General features: G+C 34.8%; 1 protein-coding gene and 1 long non-coding RNA gene across 2 annotated transcripts in view; both read right to left on the bottom strand.

Annotated features, from left to right (window-relative positions):
• LOC136037087 (uncharacterized) overlaps positions 1–22,809 on the bottom strand; it is a 215,806-nt gene that overhangs the window by 4,468 nt on the left and 188,529 nt on the right. The window lies entirely within an intron of this gene.
• On the bottom strand, positions 4,308–21,606 carry LOC136037086 (DNA polymerase epsilon subunit 3-like). The gene is made up of 2 exons (XM_065719536.1): positions 21,294–21,606; positions 4,308–4,466 (listed from the first exon to the last, which is right to left on the bottom strand). The coding sequence occupies exons 1-2, from the start codon at positions 21,562–21,564 to the stop codon at positions 4,369–4,371; spliced, it is 369 nt and encodes a 122-aa protein (XP_065575608.1). The 5' UTR covers positions 21,565–21,606; the 3' UTR covers positions 4,308–4,368.

Raw genomic sequence — 22,809 nt, 5'->3', positions numbered from 1 at the left:
TTACTATTAACCCTTTTCATGATCTTCTACAATGTTTTCTACAGTAATTTATTGTGTTATCGGAAGTTGTTTTTTTTTGTTTTTTTTTTTCTGTGTTTTTTTTCTACTCCGCTGTTTTAAGTGGGTCACAAATAAATTATTATTATTATTAATGTAAGCTTGAGTGAGTGGTATATAATACACAAGTACCAAAATTCCTTCTCCCTACGGAAAAAAAATTAATAAAATTCTCTAATTTGGAAGGTATTTTCCATGGGGGTTATTTTTCCAGGGTTGTATTTTCCGCGGTTAGGTGTTTCCCTAGGGATTTTTCCACGAGAAGGGGGGTAAACGCCTAGAGCTGATTTAAAAGTACTCCCGAATTTCTAATATTTCACATTGAAAGTTTGTGGCCCTCTTTTTAGCATTTCGGTGGATCATTATAGCCAAGGTTCATAACATTCCTACATTTATTAACCTTTTATTATATGAATTCTGCAACTCCTTTGATTTGCTTTTCCTATTTATTTATTTTATATGCTTTATTATAATATTCATTTGCTTTATTACAGGTGCCCTTTCAGATAGAAAACTAGAGAAACTATGAAAAAAATATCCAAATTAATAAATCAATATCCAGATAAATAAATAATTAATGAGTTAACATATGGATTAATGTTGTTATTACAGCCTTCATCAGCCTGAAAATTCAATTCAATTTTTATTGCTAATGCCATATTTCCAAGGCTTATCAACAAGAAAAACACGGAGGTTTAAGAAAAATAAGATTTTGTTTCTAGCTTATCTACAACAACTGTAATGCAATTTGCCTCTTGAAAAAGCTTCCTCCTACAATTACAAGTTCATAAAAACTAAGGGGTCATATGGCACTTGTGATGAGGCAAGAACATCTAAGAGCCAAGAACTCATATGGTATGAGCTCTAACAAAATTCTAAGAATCAATAGATTGATTTAAAAGGAAAATCAGAGGCTTAATGCCGGTCAGGATTTAAAATAAGAGCTCTGAGTCACGATGTCCTTCTAAATATCAAAATTCATTAAGATCAGATCACCCACTCGTAAGTTATAAATACCTCATTTTTTCTAATTTTTCCTCTCCCTTTAGCCCCCCAGATGGTCGAATCTGGGAAAACGACTTTATCAAGTCAAATTGTGCAGCTCCTTGACACGCCTACTAATTTTCATCGTCCTAGCACATCCAGAAACACCAAAACTCGCCAAATCACTGAAGCCCTCCCCCCAACTCGCCCAAAGAGCGAATCCAGTACGATTCTGTAAATCACGCGTCAAGGACATTTGCTTATTCTATCCACCAAGCTTCATCCCGATTCCTCCACTCCAAGTGTTTTCAAAGATTTCCCCCTCCAACTCCCCTCAACGTCAAAAGATCTGGTCGGGATTCGAAATAAGAGCTCTGAGACATGAATTCCTTCTAAATATCAAATTTCATTAAAATCCGATCACCTATTTGTAAGATAAAAATACCCCAATTTTCACGCTTTCCAAGTATTCCAGTTTCCCTCCCACTCCCCCCAATATCACAGGATCTGGTCGGAATCTAAAGTTAGAGCTTTAAAGAACAAGATCCTTCTAAATATCAAATTTCATTAAGATCTGGTCACCCTTTCGTAAGTTACAAATACCTCAATTTTCAAAAATACTCCCCCCCCCCCCAACTCAACCAAAGAGAGCAGATCCGGTTCTGTTATATCAGTCACGTATTCTTAGACAGGTTTTTATTCTTCCCATCCAGTTTCATCCTGATCTCTCCGCTTTAAGCATTTTCTAAGATTCCCCCCCACCCCAATGACGCTGGATCCGGTTGAGATTTAAAATAAGAGATCTGAGTTACGATGTCCTTCTAAATATCAAGTTTCATGAAGATCCGATCACTCCTTCGTAAGTTAAAAATACGTCATTTTTTTCTAATTTTTCAGAATTAACCCCCCCCCCCAATAGAGTGGATCCGTTCCAATTATGTAAATGACGTATCTAAGACTTCTGCTTATTTTTCCCACCCAATTTCATCCCGATCCCTCCACTCTAAGTGTTTTCCAAGATTTTAGGTTTCCCCCTCCCAAATCCCCCCCAGTGTCACCAGATTTGGTCGGGATTTAAAATAAGAGCTCTGAGACACGATATTCTTCTAAATATCAAATTTCATTGAGATCCGATCACCCGTTCGTAAGTTAAAAATACCTAATTTTTTCTAATTTTCAGAATTACCCCCCCCCCCCCAACTACCCCAAAAAGAGCGGATCCATTCCGGTTGTGTCAATCATCTATCTAGGACTTATGCCTATTTTTTCCACCAAGTTTCATCCTGAACCCTCCATTCTAAGTGTTTTCCAAGATTTTAGGTTTCACCCTCCCAACTCCCCCCCAATGTCACCAGATCCGGTCGGGATTTAAAATAACAGCTCTGAGACACGATATCTTTCCAAACATCAAATTTCATTAAGATCTGATGAACCGTTCGTAAGTAATCTTTCTATTTTTCCGAATTAACGGCCCCCCACTCCCTCCCAGATGGTCAAAGCGGGAAAACGATTATTTCTAATTTAATATGGCCGGTCCCTGATACGCCTGCCAAATTTCATCGTCCTAGCTTACCTGGAGACGCCTAAAGCAGCAAAACCGGGACCGACAGACAGACCAACAGGCCGACAGAATTTGCGATTGCTATATGTCACTTGCTTAATACCAAGTGCCATAAAAATCAATGTCATGTATTCACCTTTACATACGGTCACTCATGGGAGAAGAAACGGAAAAGAACTCATGGGAAGAAATATCATAGTCCAAATTTTCATCCAGAATAATTTGCTATGATCATGGATATCCTCTTTAGTTCATTCACAACTAAGAATTTGTAAAAAAAAAAAAAAAAAAAAAAAAATCACTTGGGCACGGTTTTTGAGAAAAAAAATTCATGATTAGGAAAAGTTATTCTGAGTCAAAATTTCGACTGCTAGATATCTATTTCTTCCTTGCGATATTTGAGCGATTTGTTTTAAAAGTTCAAACAGGACTTTTGTCGACAGAATGCCAATAATGATAGATAGCGACAATATCGCATTTTGGTTAAAATGGACAACAAACATCAAACTTATGGCAAGATCCTACAGACTAGAAAAATGGTCCTACAACACATAAAAGAGGCTGCTTGGCCTAAAAAAAATAAATGCGTGTTCATTCTTTATCTCTTCTTTCTTAAGAAGATTTCTTTATTCTTCCCTTTTTGCATTCATGCTAAACCTTTCTTTCATGATAGAAAAATGTCAAGTTAACAAAACTAGAATATGCTGGGGTTACAGTAACCTATCCAAAAGAATTAAATTATTTTCTGAAATGTAAAAACAATTTTATAAACAGATGTACCACTTCCTCTTACGCCTACCTCATTGAGATTCCAATTCATTACAACAATTCCAAATATCCTTGTTCAATTGCATGAGAACTACATGAGTCATGCCAGCTAAGACACCATTGATTATGTTACTATTAACTGGAGCTGCAATCTTTTCCCAGCTATTCTAAGGATTTAAATTCAAAACTATTCTGATATTGCACTGGTCAGGTTAGACACAGAGTAAAACGTGCATATTATCCTACCACTTCAAAAGTGCCTTCAGAGAATGTTCCTAGGAGGCGAGATATGGGGAGCACTACCGGGAGTTTCGTTCTTAACACGGCTGAAATGGGAGCACTTCTTATTTTCTCCTTTAGATACATTTTTTATTGTCTTTTTGTTTCAGTGGCTGCTTCAATATTGTATTCTTCTTCCCACGAAGGTGCTCATGCATCAAGTTAAAAATAAGCATGGCCTATGAAAAGTTAGTTAAGAAGAATTAACGACGCTTCTTGACTACTAAGGTCCCTGCGTCGGCCCTGCAGTGCATTCCTGCAGCGTGATTCGATCTTTGGGTCCCGTATTACCAAGCTAAGGTCAAATCCACTGCGCCATCATAGGACCTATGAAAAGTTATCTTTACAGCAGCAAATATTTCAATTTGGGATTTCCCAGAAAACCTCCTGCAGCATATTTTGGCAATGAAACACCTAAAATGCTTTTAAAACCACTAATTAATACTAATGAATTAAGCATTAATTATTTTTTGGCTTGAAATATATTAAAGTGGTATGCAGTTGCCTTTTCCTCCAGAATCTCATGGTTCTTGTAACGCTCCTTATAATTTCCTAAAGCTTAAATATAGATCCATTTTAATGTGAATTTCGAAAATAGGTATCCAGAGTACTCTACCAAATCATTGATTATAAATTCAGCTAAAAAAAAACAAATAAGAAAACTGTAAATACATATATTTCAATAAAAAAGTTATCTTACAAAAATAAAATGACCAAAGTTATTCTGCCTCAATAGTAATACTTTCTGAAGTCTGGGGTTTACTTTCAGCTTTTTTCTTTGCAGCCTCTTTCTTATCTTTCTGTGCGTTTTTCCAATCTATAAAAAAAAAAATAAAAAAATAAGGTAAATAAGAATACCAAGAAAGGAAACGAAAGAGCAGTAATGGCAACCTATGAGGATGAACTTTTATATTAGAAGTGGTCCTTGCTGGCAAATTGCTTGTTTATTTTTTTTTTTTTTTTTTTTTTTTTGTAGAAATTAGATATGATGTCTTCCTTCTTTTTACATATTTAATGCATATAACGCCCTTACTAATTACCCTACCTCTGTAAGGGAAGTCACTCAAATGATTCATCCCTCCCTTTTCGATTTCATCCCTATATTTTTAGTTCTTCTTAATTTTAACAACTGAGTCTCCTTAACATTAACTTTCAAATCTATTCTTGAAATCTGATTTCCCAATAGCACTGAAAATTTACTGAATTGACTAGCATTAGGACACTTAATGGTCTGCATAAAATAAGTCTAGGAGAGTTTACCTCCACATTAGATATAATGGCCTCCCGTGTATTTTACTATGTTCCTTAGGACAAAGTCCATCTAAACAACCTATACAAACAGGGATGATCAAATCAACTTCTAGACTTGCTTCTGACCTTAACTGCAGCAATATTATTCCCAAATATAGAACTAATAACTTTGATGTAGGCCTACTCACTTGTCATATCATGAGAGGATAAGACTTTCAGTAAGGCTATTCTACTAGCTGATTCAAATGCATGTTCCTAATCTAGGACCTCACAATTCAGACACTTCTCAACTATCTATGTAGTCAGGAAAAATTAGTATCCCTTTCTAAATTCTATCCCTTTCTAAATTCATGGCGTTTTTTTTTTTACTTGAAACTTTATTTACAAACTCTAGTAGCCTAGTAAGTATTGTCATGGTCAGTAAATAGCTTCCTATAGAAACCCAGCTAATGCCTCTATAAATTCTACCTTCATTCATATCATTACTCTTATAAAAAGCTTGGATCTGAGTTTTTTTTCTAAACTACCACAATTCAGGAGAGCCTAATTTTTTTAATTAAAAAAAACAAGTTTTTTAAAATAAAAGTAAAGAACGAAAGCATGTCTACAGTAGAGTAAAAAATAATTGACATTTTAATGAACAACCAACTAAAAGTTAAAAGAAACAACTTAATAAAAATGAAACCAATAATGAACTTGTAAGTTACAAAAAATAAAACTAACATTCAACTCAAAATGAACAGAAATTACTAAATAATTGAATGAGGAAGTTGTATGTCTTGTATCCCAATTATATTTTTTTTACAGTTATTACAAGGGTTAAAACAGTATAAGAGATAAAACAGTTAAAAGAAACGAATATTAGACTTAATAAAAAAAAAGAAAACTGATAATGAGCTTAGAACGCACCCAAAATAAAATTGACATTCTAATCAAACTTAAGGCCGTGATTAAGTGAACTGATGGAACTCGAAAATCCCATGTTAAATTGAAAATTTATACTTAAAAAGTACTCAAGTTTTCATTGGCGGAAGATGCCGCTTTTAATATCAGGCCATAGCTTCTTGAAGATGCTACAAAATGTTTGCAAGGATTTTGCTCTATTTCCTCTAATTGCTTAGAAATCTTAGAAAATGTCTAGGTCTTTTTCACAAGTGTACTCTATAAAGGATATTGCTTTTAGAACAAAATCGGTACTATCATGAGCAGAAGACAATAACCTGTAAGAATAATGGAACCGTTTTTCTATGTATTTTCCTGTTTTCTAACAGTCCCCTAGAATATTTTCAGCTACCTGAAATTTTTACAAGTCGGTTGCCAGAAAGAATCGTTTCAGATCGCCGATAATACCCCCTAGAGACCAAAATGACAAGCTGGCATAATCAGCTGCTTGTTAATAGAGTGTGAAATTTTCATAAATTATTTCAATGCAATGAAGAAACCTAAAAATGAGAAATAGTCAGGAGCCTTCAGTAAAGTTGTGCACACAAAGCCGAAATCATAAGGAAAATTAAACCAAAGCGAGGTATATATCTTAAGTGATACCACACATAGACAGCGCCTTTGTAAAAAAATATTTGGAGCTTGGTAGATGCAAATATCCAAAATACCTAATAATGCGGTACGCCGAAGAACTAGACAAGTCAAGAGATTTAGGTCGAGCGACAACCCCTGAGGCGGAGCAGAACCCTGTAGCTTCTTCCCCGTTGCCCTACCAGATCGTGACTGGTGGTAGAAACTTGGATTGCGACGAATTGAAGGATTGTTGACGGATTTTTGATCCTGCATTTTTCATGCGCGATCTAGAGACTAAAGTTTGGAAGCACAGGTGAGGGGAAAAAAAACCCTAAAAATAATAAAACCTTAACGAAATTTACACCATCAGATTCAGCGTATCAGATAATCCTAATGTAGAAGTTTCAAGCTCCTATCTACATTAAAAAAAAAAGTTTTTTTAAAAGAAAGTAAGGAGCGACATTAAAACATAAAACGATCAGAAATTACTCCGTATATGAAAGGGGCTTTTCCTCCTCAACGCCCCGCTCTTTACGCTTAAGTTTTTTACTGTTTTAAAATGTAGAGTTAAGAGAAAGAGTCAAACTTTACTGTAAAGAGCTCCTCAACGCCTTACTCTTTACGCTAAAGTTACTCTTTACGGAAAAAAGTGGAAAAAACAATAAATTTTGAAATACACTCTATGCATGCCATCACAGCTTCATATACATGGGCATTTTGTACTTGTGAATGATAGTGCTCTTTTGCTCATTTTCTCTTCTCCCTTGGTCGGTAACCAAGCTTTGCAAGACGCAGCCAAATATATTACTATTTTTCGGCTGAAGCATCTCGCCAAAGGAAGCTGTCTATCAAAACCTTCTACAAGACTTGATAATTGGTGCTATTTGAAGTTTTGACAATCGATGGTCTCTAGAGAATTAAAAGACAGAAGGCTAACCTAACTTCAATTTTGAAGCTCGATGTTTTCAAGTTCACTTAATCACGGCCTTAAAATGAACAGAAATTACTAGATATACAAAGTGAGAAATTTCCCCCCTTGCACTCCAATCATAGTGCGATTGTTATACGCGCTTTACTGAAAGCAATATATATTTTAAGTAATTTTTCTTTCATTATTATAACATCGAATAATAGGTAGAGTAGCAAAAGTTCTCAAATTTGTTGCAATTACATTTTCCAATATTAATCTTGTTCCATAAGACTAATATATACTAAAGTTCCATTAACATTTCTTCATTCCCAAAATATTTCTTTAAAATGCATAAAAGAGCCAAATATATTTGTTATTGAAAAACTTCACTGCAAAGGATAAAATAGATTTCTTCAAAAATTAAACATATTCATTTTCTAAAGGTTGTTTAAGCACCATTGCTCTATATCTTTAAAAGACTAAAAGAAGAATATTGACATAAAAGCTGTTCATTTGACTTGAAAATTTTCTTTGATGTGGTCTTGATTGCTATTGAAATTTTAGTTTTTAATAATTATATTTTTGATTAAAAGGTAGATATAAATGAATTTAGTTTTAATTTTTTGTAACATAACCCACAACGCAACAAAAAAAATGATGTCGAAGGACAAATCAATTTTTACAAAAAGTGCTTTCTTTCACTTCTCTTTTGCTTTACAAAATGTAGACCGTATTTCATCCAGAACAATATGTACTGTGAACAGTGCTGTTGCCAAAATGGATGGACCGAAACCGCTGAACAACATCCTTGTAATTGGCATGACGAATAGAAAGGAAGTGATTGACGAGGCTCTTTTGAGGCCAAGCCGATTTGAGGTTTGTAATTGCTCAACTCCTATCTATGAATTTTATCGTATCCAAAACTCATCTTACCAAGCTTTCTTCTCCGGCTATTACGATAGATTTTCTATTCAGTCCGAAAAACAGGTTTATCTTTCCCTTAAAAGCTTGAAAGTGTTTTTGCTCCCTTTTCTTAAGTTAAGCCGGTGTGTGACATATTCTTTGGTTTTAGGCCTGAGCCGTTCTTGATAGTGCAAATGCGTCTTTCTTACGACCTTGTTACACGTAGTACACCTTCCTGACTCTCATGCAGTTCAGCACTGTTTTGTGTATTACAAAAAATACACAAAATTAGTGCTGTATCTAGGATTAATTTTTAAGGAGAGACTAGGATTTTTTGAGGGGTGTGGTAAAAAAAACTTCACAGAACATATTAAAATCATCTATATGTATTTTTGTTGCCATTTTATCTTGTGAGTAAAATTGAACCTTTGAACGAGGGGATGGGGGCTGAAACACAATAACACCCATAACTCAGGATGCATTGTTTTAGGTGATTTGTTCAAGGTGGCTTATGCATCAACATCAGTTTATTTAATTGTTGTAGCTTTTTATGAGTAGAATTTAACCTTAAGGCGATAAAGGGGGGGGGGAGAGAATGAGCTGCAGCCAGGCAACCACTTTACTCTGGATACAGCCTTGAGTTTGTATTTGACAAAAGGCCCAGGTTTTATTTCTCTCTTGTTTCAAAATTACTTAAAATATACATTGCTTTCAGTACAGCACATATAACAATTGCGCTATGATCGGAGTGCAAGGGAGAATATTTCCCACTTTATACATGTAGTAATTTCTCTTCGTTTTGATTTTGTTTAGTATACTAATTATATTTTGGGTACATTCTAAGTTCATTATTGGTTTTATTTTTATTAAATCTAACATCTCTTTCTTTTAATAGTTTTATCTCTTATACTGTTTTAACTCTTAGAATAACAGCTTAAAAAAATTAATTGGGGTACAAGACAGACAACTTCCTTGTTGAATCATTTAGAATTTTTTTTTTAATAGAGAAAAAACTTTCTAATGTTTAGAAAAAAAATGCTTATTGGAAAAAATCGCCATTGAACACTTATTTAGGAATGGTAACTATTTTTCCGATTTGTCTCAAAAGTAAAAGATTATTCCAAAAGAAATTTATAATGATTATTAAAACAGGCCTGAAACCCCTCAAAAAGGGTCTCAGATCAAAATAAAAAGGGTACCATTGGAACCAGCATGGTTAAAAACCTTATTCAGGAAAATTACAGTCCCTCTCCTAGAATAGCATGAAAATAACTTTTTTGCATGAGTAGCGTTGATAGCACATAGGTAGCACAAAACTGTTTTGTTTTGAGCATGAGTTGAATATTAGTTTTATTTAAATAATTGACAAAAAAATATTAGTTTCACTGAGCACATGGGTACCATAGCACAAAACTGTTTGTTTTGAGTTTCAGATGAATATTAGTTTTGTTGTTTATAATTTATAAGTTCATTATTGGTTTCATTTTTCTTAAGCTATTTCTTTCAGCTTTCAGTTGATTATTCATTGTGACGTCAATTTTTTTTTACTCTGCTGAAAACACATCTTTACTCTTCAGCAGAGGAAAAACATATTTATTTCGGATCTTTTCTAATGCAGCCATATCTAATTTTTTTGGGGGGTATGGGGCAGGATTGGTTTGTGAGAGGGTGGAGGACACTTTCGAGAACAAAAGCTCCCAAAGGTCGTCATTGATTGAGCAATTGATATTGTCCTGTTTCTAAGGGACCAAATTAAAAAACTTAATAATAGCTTCACATTGATTCAATAAAAATTTTGAAAACTTTTCTGCTATCTTTGTTAAACAAAAATAAGAGAAAAGTTTGCCTGCAGAAGTGTTAAAAGTTAAAAATCTAAATAGCTGAAGTTGAAACTTCTCTAAAATCCCCCAAGTTCTAAATACTATCTGTTAATCAGTTAAGACAGAGCCAATTCAATGAACATTTTAAATTGAGTTGTGAACATGGAGAAAAATAAACCAAGTTCTTCCCATAACCTCATTTTAAACTAAAGCAGCTTGAATTTCATTTAACATTGTGCTGTCAAATAAAAATCTTTATTGGGTAAATTTCAACTTGGATTTTTTTTTTTTTGAAACCAATTGGAAGCTTTTTTTTTTTTTAATTAAAGACTGTAAGTTTTTTATTTCAGTTTATGTTTTACAACTGCCTATATATCCTTATAAGAATGAGATTTAAAGAACTTACAACTAATTATTAGTTTCCATAATTAGTTAGTAGGTTAGCAATTACTTGCATAAATAGTTAGTAATAAAATGTTGCTAATAATATTTACCTGTCAAGAATTTTTTGGTGTGTAATGCAATATTTTATCAATGATTCAACCTTCAATCATGAATATAAATAACTATAGGTTAATTATTTAAGTTGATTAAAAATTAGCCTGTGCATTTAAGGTGGCCTTGTGCAGCCACAAGGAATGTTGAAAGAGATTTCATTCAACAAAATTTCAATCAACAAAATGCATAATGGTCTATAAGCTAATACGTCCAACTTGGAGCAAAATATTATACTAATGGAAAAACCAGAGATTCCACCCAATTCACTTTTTGGAGGTGTTTTATCATTTTTTACAAAAAACTCCAGCTCATAAATTTAAAAAATCACATATAATTTATGAATTTTATGTATTTGGAATCAACATCAAAAGAAATCTTTTTATGTAAAAACTATTATTGTATTTCCTTCAAGATTTATTTTCAATTAAGTTAGATGGACTAGATATCACTTGTATTAGTCTAGGTATAAGGCCTCAAGATTACTGTCAATGTTGTTAAATATTGAGATTTAATATATTTTTAGATTTCACATATTAAGTAATATATTCATATATACTGAGAAATGTTGATGAAATGGCCATCTAAAAATTTCTGTCAGGTGCATTTTGGGAAAAGACAAAGTTTGGGGGAGGGGATATTCACCCTTTGATCACCCTCAATTTTAAAAAGGATACTAGAGCTTCTGATTACTAATCCAATGAGCCCCCTCTGAAGCTTATACAATCGCCCATATTATATAAACCTTATATACCCCAGGGCATAACTTACAACCCTTGTTCTGAGGGCTGTATGTATGTATGTGTGTGAGGAGGGGGGGGGGTTGTAATTCTCAAAAACGTAATTTCTGAAGCTTTCAATAACAGTGAACATAATGGCTTTCTAAAAAATTTGATTGGAAGTGTTTAGGAAAATCACTCATAGACTTCTTATACAAAGCCCTTCTCTCTTTTACCAAGCTTCAGCTTGTTTGCTAATATCTTTGGCAGCTTTCTAATTTTTCTCTCTAAGCTACATTCTACTGCATCAAAAACTATTTTTCCTGAAATCATTACATCTATTTTCTACATTATTACATCCCCCAAATTCATACCCAGCTGTTCTTGGAATGTTTCTCTTAAATTAACATCCTGGAGTTTGCCCATATAATTAACTCTGTAAAAGAATTTGACTTTTACTTTTAGCATCAAGATGGTGAGTTTTTTTCCTTGTATTTTCAGTTTTTCTATCAAATTCAAAATATTTGTGTCTATTCTGTGAGTCTTGAAAACCATTTATAAGCAAATTCCCAAATACCATCTAACCTAACCAAACCTAAGTAATCAGTATTTGCCTTATTAACATGTTTTTGTGAGAAATAATTAGACAGTACTGGAGCCTATTGATGGTGTTTAATTATTTAGAGTATTTGAAAACGTAAAAATGCAGTCAAACCTATGTTTATTTTTCAGAAATTTGTCTTAAAAAAATTGTACAAAAGTGAAAGGAGTTCTTATTCTGCATATTATGAAGCAAGAATTATTTTCTGAACAAATTTGCTTAAGTATAGCCAAATCCTAGGCTTATACCTTATTTTTTCAGGAAAATTAGTTGTGGCATATTTTTGCTGGTAGCCTAAATGGTTACTTTTGTTCCAAGTGTTCTAAAGTGCATATTTCTGCATACAGCAAGATTCTGATGATTGTATATTGCTTCTTTGTCATTATTAGAGAAGCACATCCAATTTTTAGGTTTCTAAAATCCCCCTCCAACAAGACTAATAATGCATAAAAACTAATAATGCATAATATGCTTTGCTCTATAGGTAATGTTACCTGTAAGCAAGCCCACTTTATGCATTTTTAGTTTGCCCCATGGAGGAGGAGGAGGGTCAATCAGAAATGGATGTGCTTCTCTAATCAAACAGTTTGTGGTAATCAACTGTAGTAAGAACCAACCCAGCTAAATAGTAACCAAAACTCTAAAAAACGGAATTTTGATACCAATAGTTACATCAAAATAATCGTATTTTAACGCTGATTTTAATACAAGTTTCATTGAGTTTAGTCTTACCCATTAAAAGCTACGAGCCTGAGAATATTTGTCTTATTTTAGAAAATAGGGGGAAACACCCCTTAAAAGTAATAGAATCTTAACGAAAACCACACCATTAGATTCAGCATATCAGAGAACCCTACTGTAGAAGCTTCATGCTCCTATCAACAAAAATGTGGAATTTTGTATTTTTTTGTCAGAAGACAGATCACAGATGCGTGTTTATTTTTTTGTTTTTTATTTATTTATTTATTCATTTTTTTCAGGGGTGATTGTATCGACCCAGTGGTCCTAGAGTTTTGCAATAGGGCTCATTCGAATGGAAATGAAAAGTTCTAGTGACCTTTTAAAGTGACCAAAAAAACTGGAGGGCACCTAGGCCCCCTCCCATGCTCATTTTTTCCCAAAGTTGTCGGATCAAAAGCCTAAGATAGCCATTTTATTCAAAATAGTCGAAAAATCATATAACTATGTCTTTGGGGACGACTTACTCCCCCACAGTCCCCTTGGGAGGGGATGCAAATTACAAACTTTGACCAATGTTTGCATATAGTAATGGTTATATGGAGGTGCACGGATATTTTCAGGGGGATTTTTGGTTGGGAGGAGGGGTTGAGAAGAGGCAGTTATGTGGGGGAAACTTTCCATGGAGGAATTTGTGATTCATGGGTCATTCTTAAGGAATTAGGACAAAATTTAAGCTTTAGTGTAAAGAGCAAGGTATTGACAAGTGGGCGAACCCCCTCATATACATAATAAAAACATACGAATATAGAAGTTCGTTACATAAGCTAATTCGTAAGTGACATATATCTTTTACTAATGAAAACGTTTGTAAAAAAACAAAGTTCTAGTTACCCTTTTAAGTAACCAAAAAATTGGAGGGCAACTGGACCTCCTCCCCTCCTAGTTTTTCTCAAAACTGTTTGATCAAAAATATGAGAAACCGATTTAGCAAAAAAAAAGTGCAAATTTCTTCAATTTTTCATCTGCGGATAGCCGAAAATCAATACATGGATTAACTCAGAAACATTCAGAAATTAAATATAAAAAAAAACAAATTTTTTTAACTGAAAGTAAGGAGCAACATTAACACTTAAAACGAACAGAAATTACCCCATAAATGAAAGGGGCTGTTCGCTTTTCAACGCCCCACTCTTTACACTAAAGCTTTTACTGTTTTGAAAAGTAGAGTTGAGAGAAACAGTCAAACTTTAGCGCAAGGAGCAAGGCGTTGAGGAGGGAACATCCCCTTTCATATATGGGGTAATTTCTGTTCGTTTTAAGGGTAAAATTCTAGTTGAGTGACTTCTTGCTATCTCAGAAAGGGGTTAGGTTAGGAAAATGAACTTTCAGGGATGTAGGCATTTAAACGAACCCCATGTTTTGAAATGTCTTATCTTTAAAAGCCTTTAAACAGGGGTAATGGAGATGAGAACGTTGAACTTAAGGAGTTTCTCACTCAAAATTATGATTAGGTGCTACAATTGGGTACGGCTTTGGCAATTTCTATGTTATATATGGTGTCAATAATATCTATTTTTTAAGCCACAATGGTGGTTAGAGAAAGTCCATTTCTTCAAGAAGGTTCAATAACGATTCTTAGAGACCTGAAGAGAGGCGAAACAGAAATATGAGACCAGTGGTGTCAATTATAGGAGGGACAAGGGACCCCCCCCCTTACTACCCCTCTAGATTTTTTTACATATTTTCATTGAAAATGCCTTTATTTGTGTTTTGTTTGAAAAAGAACAACAAATTGCCCCCCCCCGCTATATTTTCAAAACGCATTTTACACTCCTCTAAATTTTGTGATTTGACACTGTCTAAGACGGGGCCAAAAGACCCCCTCTCCTCTGTTTGCAGCAACTGCAGCACAAATCTTTTATTTTGTCAACTGCAGCAAATGTAAATTTATTGCTGCATAAATCCTTACCCATCGCAGTGTTTTAAGATTTCAAGATGTTGTGCACTTGCACAAGTTTTTACTTTGAGATGGCCCCAAAACGTCAAAAAGGCAAAAGAACTGAATCCAACAGAAAAGGCCATGTCCAGGTAGGGTTAGAAGTTTTGAACCCCCACCGAAATTTTTGCCTGACTCGTAAACACGTAACAAGGAACGTATCCATGATTTTTTCTCTTAGGGGAGGGGGTTACAAAAGGATTTCTTTGGGAGGGGCCACACAAAAAACTTGCATCACAAATTGGCTTATACTCATTTTTAAGTTTTACAAGCTAGACAGACATATCAGGGTAGGGGAGGGGGCGGGCCACGCCCTTAACACTTCCCTCCCCCCCCCCCGGATACGGCCTCACATGTGACAAAAATGCATTTTAACAAATTTTTGATGTATGTTTTTAAGTTTTTTTGTGAAGCTCCCCCCACAAAGAATCCTGGAAGCGCCCTTGTCAACAGAACTGATATAATATGTGTATGGACAATTCTGAGAGGGCGACACATATCTAAAGATAACCCCTTTTATACGTGCCAGACAGATGTACAACCTTTTTCCATTGCATTCTGCTTAAAGAATTTGTTTCCGTGAAATCAAATGAAAATCTCCTAAAGGTGGTATTCATATACTATGCTGATTTGGCTATTTTAAAGAGATTGACGAGCCCCCCCCCCCCCCCTCAAATAAACCACTGTGTAACCAAGAATCAATTACTAATTTTGAGCTTTTTAATCCTTTGATCGTTATTTCATTGGCGTTAAATAATGTGTTAACAAGTGAAATGGTTCTGTTTTTTTTTTTTTTTAACTTAATCATTGCTTTCAATCATTCTCAATGGTTGCCAAGCGTCATTGTTTCAAATTCTATCAACATATTGGGTTACTTAGTCTTTGCCACGAGAGTAAAAAAAAAAAGGTTTTATCAAGGGATTGGTCAGGATGCATATCATTTTGGTTCTCACATTTAAGGAATGGGTGATTTGGACATGTAAATAGCGGCAGTGTTCCTAGAAGTATGCAGTTCTCATAAAATAATATTTTGCCGCCACTTTGACGAAATTTATAAAGATGTTGATCCCATTAAATTTAGCTAAGAAGTTTTTCATACCCCCCCCCCCGAAAAATCCTTTTGTAATCCCCCTTGAAAAATCCTTTTATAGCCCCCAGAAAATCAATTTCCAGCCTCCCTCCCAAAACAAATCCTTTTGTACTCCTCCCCAAGAAAATCCTATATACAGCCCTGCAGCAATATTTGGGGGGAGGGCAAAAACAACATTTGTTGAATTGAATAAGAAGGGACCAGTGATCAAAGAAGGTTAAGATTTATAGGGGGCAGGACTGAAGTCCCCTCCCCATTGTGAAGTCTGTGCCAAATATATACCTGGAAAATATACTTAATAATAAACAATTAGGGAATTAAGAGAGTAAATTTGTTTCTATTCCCAGACTAGCAGACATGGAATTCAATGTTTTTGTCTTTTTCAAATAGCTCGTGATAGCACACTGTAAGTAAGGTGTGACCTGGCTGAATAGTAACAGAAACTGTAAAAAACGGAATTTTGATACCAATAGATGCATCAAAATAATTAGACTTTAATGATGATTTCAAGTCTTGAAGTTTCATCAAGTTTAATTGTACCCATCAAAAATTAAAGGCCAGAGAAAATTTGGCTTATTTTCAAAGAAAGAGGGAAACACCCCTTAAAAGTCACAGAATCTTAATGATAATCACACCATCAGATTCAGCATATCAGAGAACCATACAGTAGAGGTTCCAAGCTCCTATCTACAAAATGTGGAATTTTGTGTTTTTTTGCCAGAAGAAAGATCATGGATGTGTGTTTATTTGTTATTTTTTTTCAGGGTGATTGTAACAACCCAGTGGTCAGAATATTGCGAGAGGGCTCATTCAAACGGAAATTAAAAGCTCTAGTGCCTTTTTAAAGTGAAAAAACTAGAGGGCAACTAGGCCCCTTCACACAAACGTTTTTTCCCAAATTCGATTGATTAAAATTTTGAGAAAACCATTTTGTTCAGGATGGTCGAAAAATTTAATGGCTATGTCCTTGAGGATAAAATTATCCCCCCCCCAGTCCCCAGGGAAGGGCTGCAAGCTGTAAACGTTACACATTATGTACTTATAGGATTGGTTATTGTGAAGTATACAGACGTCTTCAGGGAGACTTTCTGGTGGGGGAGAGGTAGGGCTACATTGGAGGATATTTCCATGGAGGAAAGTTTCATGGGAAAAGGGGATTTTCCGTGAAGGAGCCATCGTATTTCCCAGCATTATTTAAAAAACGACCAGAAATAAAAAAAAAAGTTTTTTCAGCTGAAAGTAAGGAGCAACATTAAAACTTAAAATGAATGAAAATGATTACGTATATCAGGGGGTTCAATCCCTTGTCAATATCTCACTCTTTATGCTAAAGTATTTTTTAGTACTTTCAAAAGAGTTATGTATTGTAATTAAACGGCCTTTGGGATTCAGGGGTCATTCTTAAAAAATTGGAACAAAATCCAAACTTTAGCGTAAAGGAGGAGGTATTGACAAGGAGGTAAACTCCCTCATATACGGACTAATAATTGTTTGTTTTAAGTTTTAATGTTGCCACTTACTTTCACCTAAAAAAACTTGTTTTTTTATTTAATTATATTTAGACTAATAATTCTTCTAATGATACAAACTTCAGAGAAAGCATATACCACTGCTTTAAAAAATTTTTTTACACCTCTCTAAGTGGATTATTATTATGTACAGTTATGTACTATGTTATGTTATGTACTAAGTTATGTACCTCTCTAAGTAATGTACAGAGGTTAACAACAAGCTTTTGTATTGACTAGACAGCAAATGGTGTCTCTCTTTTTCTTAATGTGTATACCACTAAATAAAGTGCATATTTAAAAGCTGCTCCTCCTTGGGCTGTGGTTGATGGCTCAGTAGTCCCTTCATGTGTAGGATGATTCTCAGCATGATTTTAAAAATGAATAGAAATAAAAAAACAAGAGATAAGAGCTCATATGGAACTAATGACAAGGTCAGAAGAGCTGAGAGCCAAGAGCTCAAATTGCATGAGCTCTAGCAAAATTCTAGGAATCAACAGATTGATTTAAAAGGAAAATTAGAGGCTCAATGCTGATCAGGATTAAAAATAGGAGCTCTGAGACACAAAGTCTTTCTAAATATCAAATTTCATTAAGATCTGATCATCCATTCCTATATTAAAAATACCTCGTTTTTTTTAAATTTTCCCTCTCCCTCCAGCCCCTCAGATGGTCAAATCAGGGAAGTGACTGTTATCAAGTCAATTGTGTAGGTTCCTGACATGCCTACCAATTTTCATTGTCCTAGCACATCCAGAAGCACCAAACTTGCCAAAGCATAGGAAATCCCCCAACTCCTCCAAAGAGAGAAGATCCATTCCAATTATGTCAATCATGTATCTAGAACTTGTGCTTATCCTTTCCATCAAATTTCATCCTGATCCCTTCACTCTAAGTGCTTTTCAAGATTTCCAGTTTCCAAGATTTCCAATTCCCCTTCCAGCCCCCTATGTCCCTGGATCCAATTCAAACTGAAAATGAAGGATCTGAGACATAAGATCTTTCTATATATCAAGTTTCATTAAGATCCAACCACCCATTCACAAGATAAAGATACCTCTATTTTCATGTCTTCCAAGATTTCTTACTTCCCCTCCGACTCTCCTCAATGTCACCAGATCTGGTCAGGATTTAAAATAAGAGCTCTGAAGCACAAGATCCTTCTAAATATGAGATTTCATTAAGATCTGATCACTCCTTTGTAAGTTAAAAATACTTTTTTTTTCTAATTTTCAGAATTACCCCCCCCCCCAAATCCCCCAAAGAGAGCATATCTCTTATGGTTATGTCAATCATTTATTTAAGGCTTGTGCTTATTTTTCCCACCAAGTTTCATTGCAATACCTCAACTCTAATTGTTTTCCAAATTTTAGGTTCCCTCTCCAACTTCCCTTAATGTCATTGGATCCAGTTGGGATTTAAAATAACAGCTCTGAGACACAATATCCTTCTAAATATCAAATTTCATTAAGATCTGATTACCTGTTTAGAAGTTAAAAATACCTCATTTTTCTATTTTTTCCAAATTAACAATCCCCCTACTCCCCCCCCCAAGATGGTCAAATTGGGGAAACGGTTATTTACTAATTTAATATTGTCTGGTCCCTGATACACCTGCCAAATTTCATTGTCCTAGCCTATCTGGAAGTGCCTAAACTAGTAAAACTGGGACAGACAGACCGCCAGACCAACCTACAGAACAACAGAATATGCAATAGCTATATGTCACTTGGTTAATACCAGGCGCCATAAAAACAGATTATTCAAGTGAAAACAAAGAAGTAACATTAAACTTAAAGTGAACAAGAACTATCCTATTTGTAAAGCAAATTTTAGCATTCTTATTTTTAATATTTTTGTGAAAAATTTATAGCAACAGAAATATCATTAATGACTGCTAACAAATCCATAAGTTGTTCATAAGTCTTCTTTGTGTTTGTTGAACTGAGAGGTCCTGTCTTAGACAGTGTCAAATCACAAAATTTAGAGGGATGTAAAATGCATTTTGAAAATATAGTGGGGGGATTTGTCATTTTTTTTTTCAAAGAAAACACAAATAAAGGCATTTTCAATGAAAATATAAAAAAAAAATCTAGAGGGGGAGTATGGGGTGGTTCCCTTGTCCCTCCTGTAATTGACACCACTGGTCTCCAATTTCTGTTTCACCTCTCTTCAGGTTCAAAGAATCATTATTGAGCCTTATTGAAGAATGGACTTTCTCTATGCTGTTATGATTGAAAAAATAGATGTTATTGACACACATATAGCATAGAAACTTCCAAAGCTGTACCCAATTGTAGCACCTAATCATAATTTTGAGTGAGAAACCCCTTAAGTTCAAGTTTTTATCTCTATTACCCCTGTTTAAAGGCCATTAAAGACAACACATTTCAAAACATGGGATTTGTTTAAATGCCTACAATCCAGTCTGAACTATGTGTGTATGTATGTATATATTTATTTCCCATCAAAAGAAACAGATGGAGTATAAGATAAAAAAGCAAAAAAATAAAACTCACTACAAAAGAATACACAAACACAAGAAAAATAAAGAACAAATGGATATCTAACTACAAGAAACAAAGAGTAACAATATTAGAGTTATATCTGGCAATCTGGGCTATTATTGCTTCATTAGGGTCAATAATCCCATACTGACTCGTCACAATACAGTTACTTGTCCATGGTGGAAGCCATAAGAGGTACTTTGCATATTTATAATATGTAGACTGCAATTCTTTCTTATCTTCCTTTTGGAAAATCCTCCAAAAGGGACTTAGATACAGATAATGGAGTACTGCCATTGCATTATATAGATGGGCCAAAATCTGAAAATCAAACTGAGGCTTATAAACTACAACATGGCTATATGCTAAAGAGATCTGCTTCTGCAGATGACTCTGCAAAAGATGATGTGTTTCAAGCATAGACCAACCAATAGGGATCCCCAAATACACTATGTGTTTGGCAAGCTGAACAGTAGCACCACCCAGCCTAACATCAACAACAGACCCTTGATTAGCATTAAACAACAACACATCTGATTTCTTTTCATTAAAATGAAGGCCTATTTTTCCATATTCTACTTGAAACTGGATAAAATTCTCCTCTAAACTACAAAGGAGGCAGCTCAAATTAAGTACATCATCTGCATAGCTTATTAATGATAGATCAATTCTTCTCAGAATATATGTCAGATTTGACTTAGATTGTGGTTTAACAATGCTGTTATTAAATGTGGTAGGTGATGTCAATGCACCCTGCCTTACACCTTTTTCAATGGGGAGTACTGGGTTGTTTGTCAGGTTTGGTGTTATTGGTAGCTTAAGCCTAGCTTTTAAATTTTTATACATATCATATAAAGGGTTTAACATACTTGGATCAACACCTACTAGGCCCATATCTAAAATAATCTGCTCATGAATTAGTGAATCAAAGGCCCTTCTGACATCATGTGCAGCAAGAGCTATGCTCTCACTGCTTTTCTCAGCATCTATCAAAGCCAAAACAAGAGCAGAAAGAACATGGCCACAACCAAGACTAGGCTGAAAACTGAATTGATGGTCTTGGACTGTGCATTTTGACTGCAGTTCATCAACAATAAGTGCCTCAAATAACTTACAAAAAACTGTAGCCACAGTTATAGGTCAGAAAGACAAGCACTGGCTAAGTGGCTTTCCCTTTTAAGGCACAGTATTTACACTTTTAATATTAATATAGGATCAAATTTGACCAAAATATAAGCTGTAATGCACAAAAAGCTGCATTATATAGAGGAGGGGGAGGGGGTATAGTTAGGGACCTTAAAATACCTTCCCAGGATATACTTTAGCCTGTACCCCTATCCCTGAAAGTTTTGTTTTCCTAAATTAACCCCTTTCTGATATAACAAATTCACTCAACTAGAATTTTACTATTTTAATGTTGCTCTTAACTGTCAGTGTTTTTTTATTTTAAAATGATAAAGAATCAATATGTGATCATCAGAATCTTGCTATATGCAGTAATACACACTACAAACGACAGTAAACATTTACCTTTCTGCCTATCTTTATTATTTGACTGGGTAAAGGCTAGCTAATATATGAACATAGGCTATCCTACCATTCAACATATCAGTCCATTTAAAATCTTCTCTTTTTTTTAAATAATTACCTTCTAATGCTTCTTGTAGTGGACCAGAAAAAGATTCAAAGTCCATGTCAGTCATGGCTTGAATGACATCTGGTCCAAGGAGGGTTTTGCGTCCTGCTTTGGTAGCAACATTGTTTGAGCAGGAGGTTGTATATAAAATAAACACAGAGGCTGCTCTGGCAATAGCAGCTCTTGCTTCCTTCGATACGTTGATACCCTCAGGCAAAGCATCTTTGACAAGCCTGGCAACTATAGCGGCAGGGAGATTTAAGTCCTCTGGTCGTTCAGCCATGCTTATTCTAAATTTATTTAAATGCACACTATTGCCGACGAATAATACCTGCTAAAAATTCTTTTCGTTTTTGAATAAGCCAAATTAAAAAAATTCTTCCGCGCTTGAACGAAGCAGATAAAATATTTGACATAACCGAAACATAAACAATCTCTCTGACACATTTGGATTCTTCATCCCTACAACCCAACTAATAACAATTGAACTTTAAAGCGTGTTTCTAGTGTATCTTTGCTCCAGCAACCTAGAGACCTACAGTTCTAGAGTACCTACAGTTTCCTTTCCTCTTTAATCAGTTGTGATTATCATAAATGCAGCTCACCTCCTTGAAAAGCTTAAAGACAGCGTCATAAAACGATGCGATTCTGTCAGTCTCACAAAAAAAATTCAGGAGGTGATCTGACTCCCCCTTGATTAGTTCTCATCACTAAAAATGATGCCAGAACAGAGAATTTGTGACATAATAAGCCCTCCCTCGACTTTGTAGCATTTTACTGGTGTATTTTTGCTTCAGCAACCTAAGGGGGAGAAGTCAGACGCGTTCGGGAGAGCTCCAGAGGAACCGAGTTGTAATGACCTTGGTACAGGGGGCTGCGAGTTAAAATCATAATCGGAAAGGGTGAGGCCTCCCTCCAAAATCCATCCCCGTTTTTTGTCAAATTCTTAGAACTACCATCGTACTCATGCGAAGGTACAGCTTGTGGCCTAGAAAATAACCTACTAAAAGACTTTGGTATAAAAACATGATACTTGTCACAACCGAAACAACGACCCGACATAAAAACAGAACAAATTGAAACATGGTCAAACGAGCACGAACTCTTATTGCAAGAACCCAGCAGAAAATATTTACAAATATGGAGCCAATTGCATCTTTTTCCGTGGTTGCATTTTGCACGTAAAAAATCCTTGCAAACTGATTTCGTTTTTTTATTTTCAATTACACGCTGATCAGCAATCTTTTTCCAGCTAATTCTTCCGTTTCCTTCAAGTTCATATGCCACAAGTTTGTCATAAACGATTTCAATATCTGCATCAGATTTCGTAGTAGCCTTCTTAGTCTTTAAAACAAAAGTGTCATTATACTCTTTCAAATTCAGCATACAACCGGAAGCCGTTAATTTATTCCTGTATTCGGGAGTCTGATCCTCTACCATACTAATAGTAGATTTGTCAGTGAGATTACGCTCATGAATAATTGATTTAATTTCAACATTATTAACTTGACCGTTCCGGTCAATGTCA

Source organism: Artemia franciscana, chromosome 16 (assembly GCF_032884065.1).
Source record: "Artemia franciscana chromosome 16, ASM3288406v1, whole genome shotgun sequence".
In the NCBI taxonomy this organism is placed as follows: domain Eukaryota; kingdom Metazoa; phylum Arthropoda; class Branchiopoda; order Anostraca; family Artemiidae; genus Artemia; species Artemia franciscana.
Note: the sequence above shows the minus strand (reverse complement) of the source record. Positions and strands in the feature narration are given on the sequence as shown.

Excerpts from the sequence above, each read along its gene's own strand:
- LOC136037086 (XM_065719536.1), bottom strand. The coding sequence starts at position 21,564 with ATGGCTGAACGACCAGAGGACTTAAATCTCCCTGCCGCTATAGTTGCC. Across the intron at positions 4,467-21,293 it reads ACTACAAGAAGCATTAGAAG|ATTGGAAAAACGCACAGAAA; the intron begins GTAATTATTTAA and ends TTTTTTTTATAG.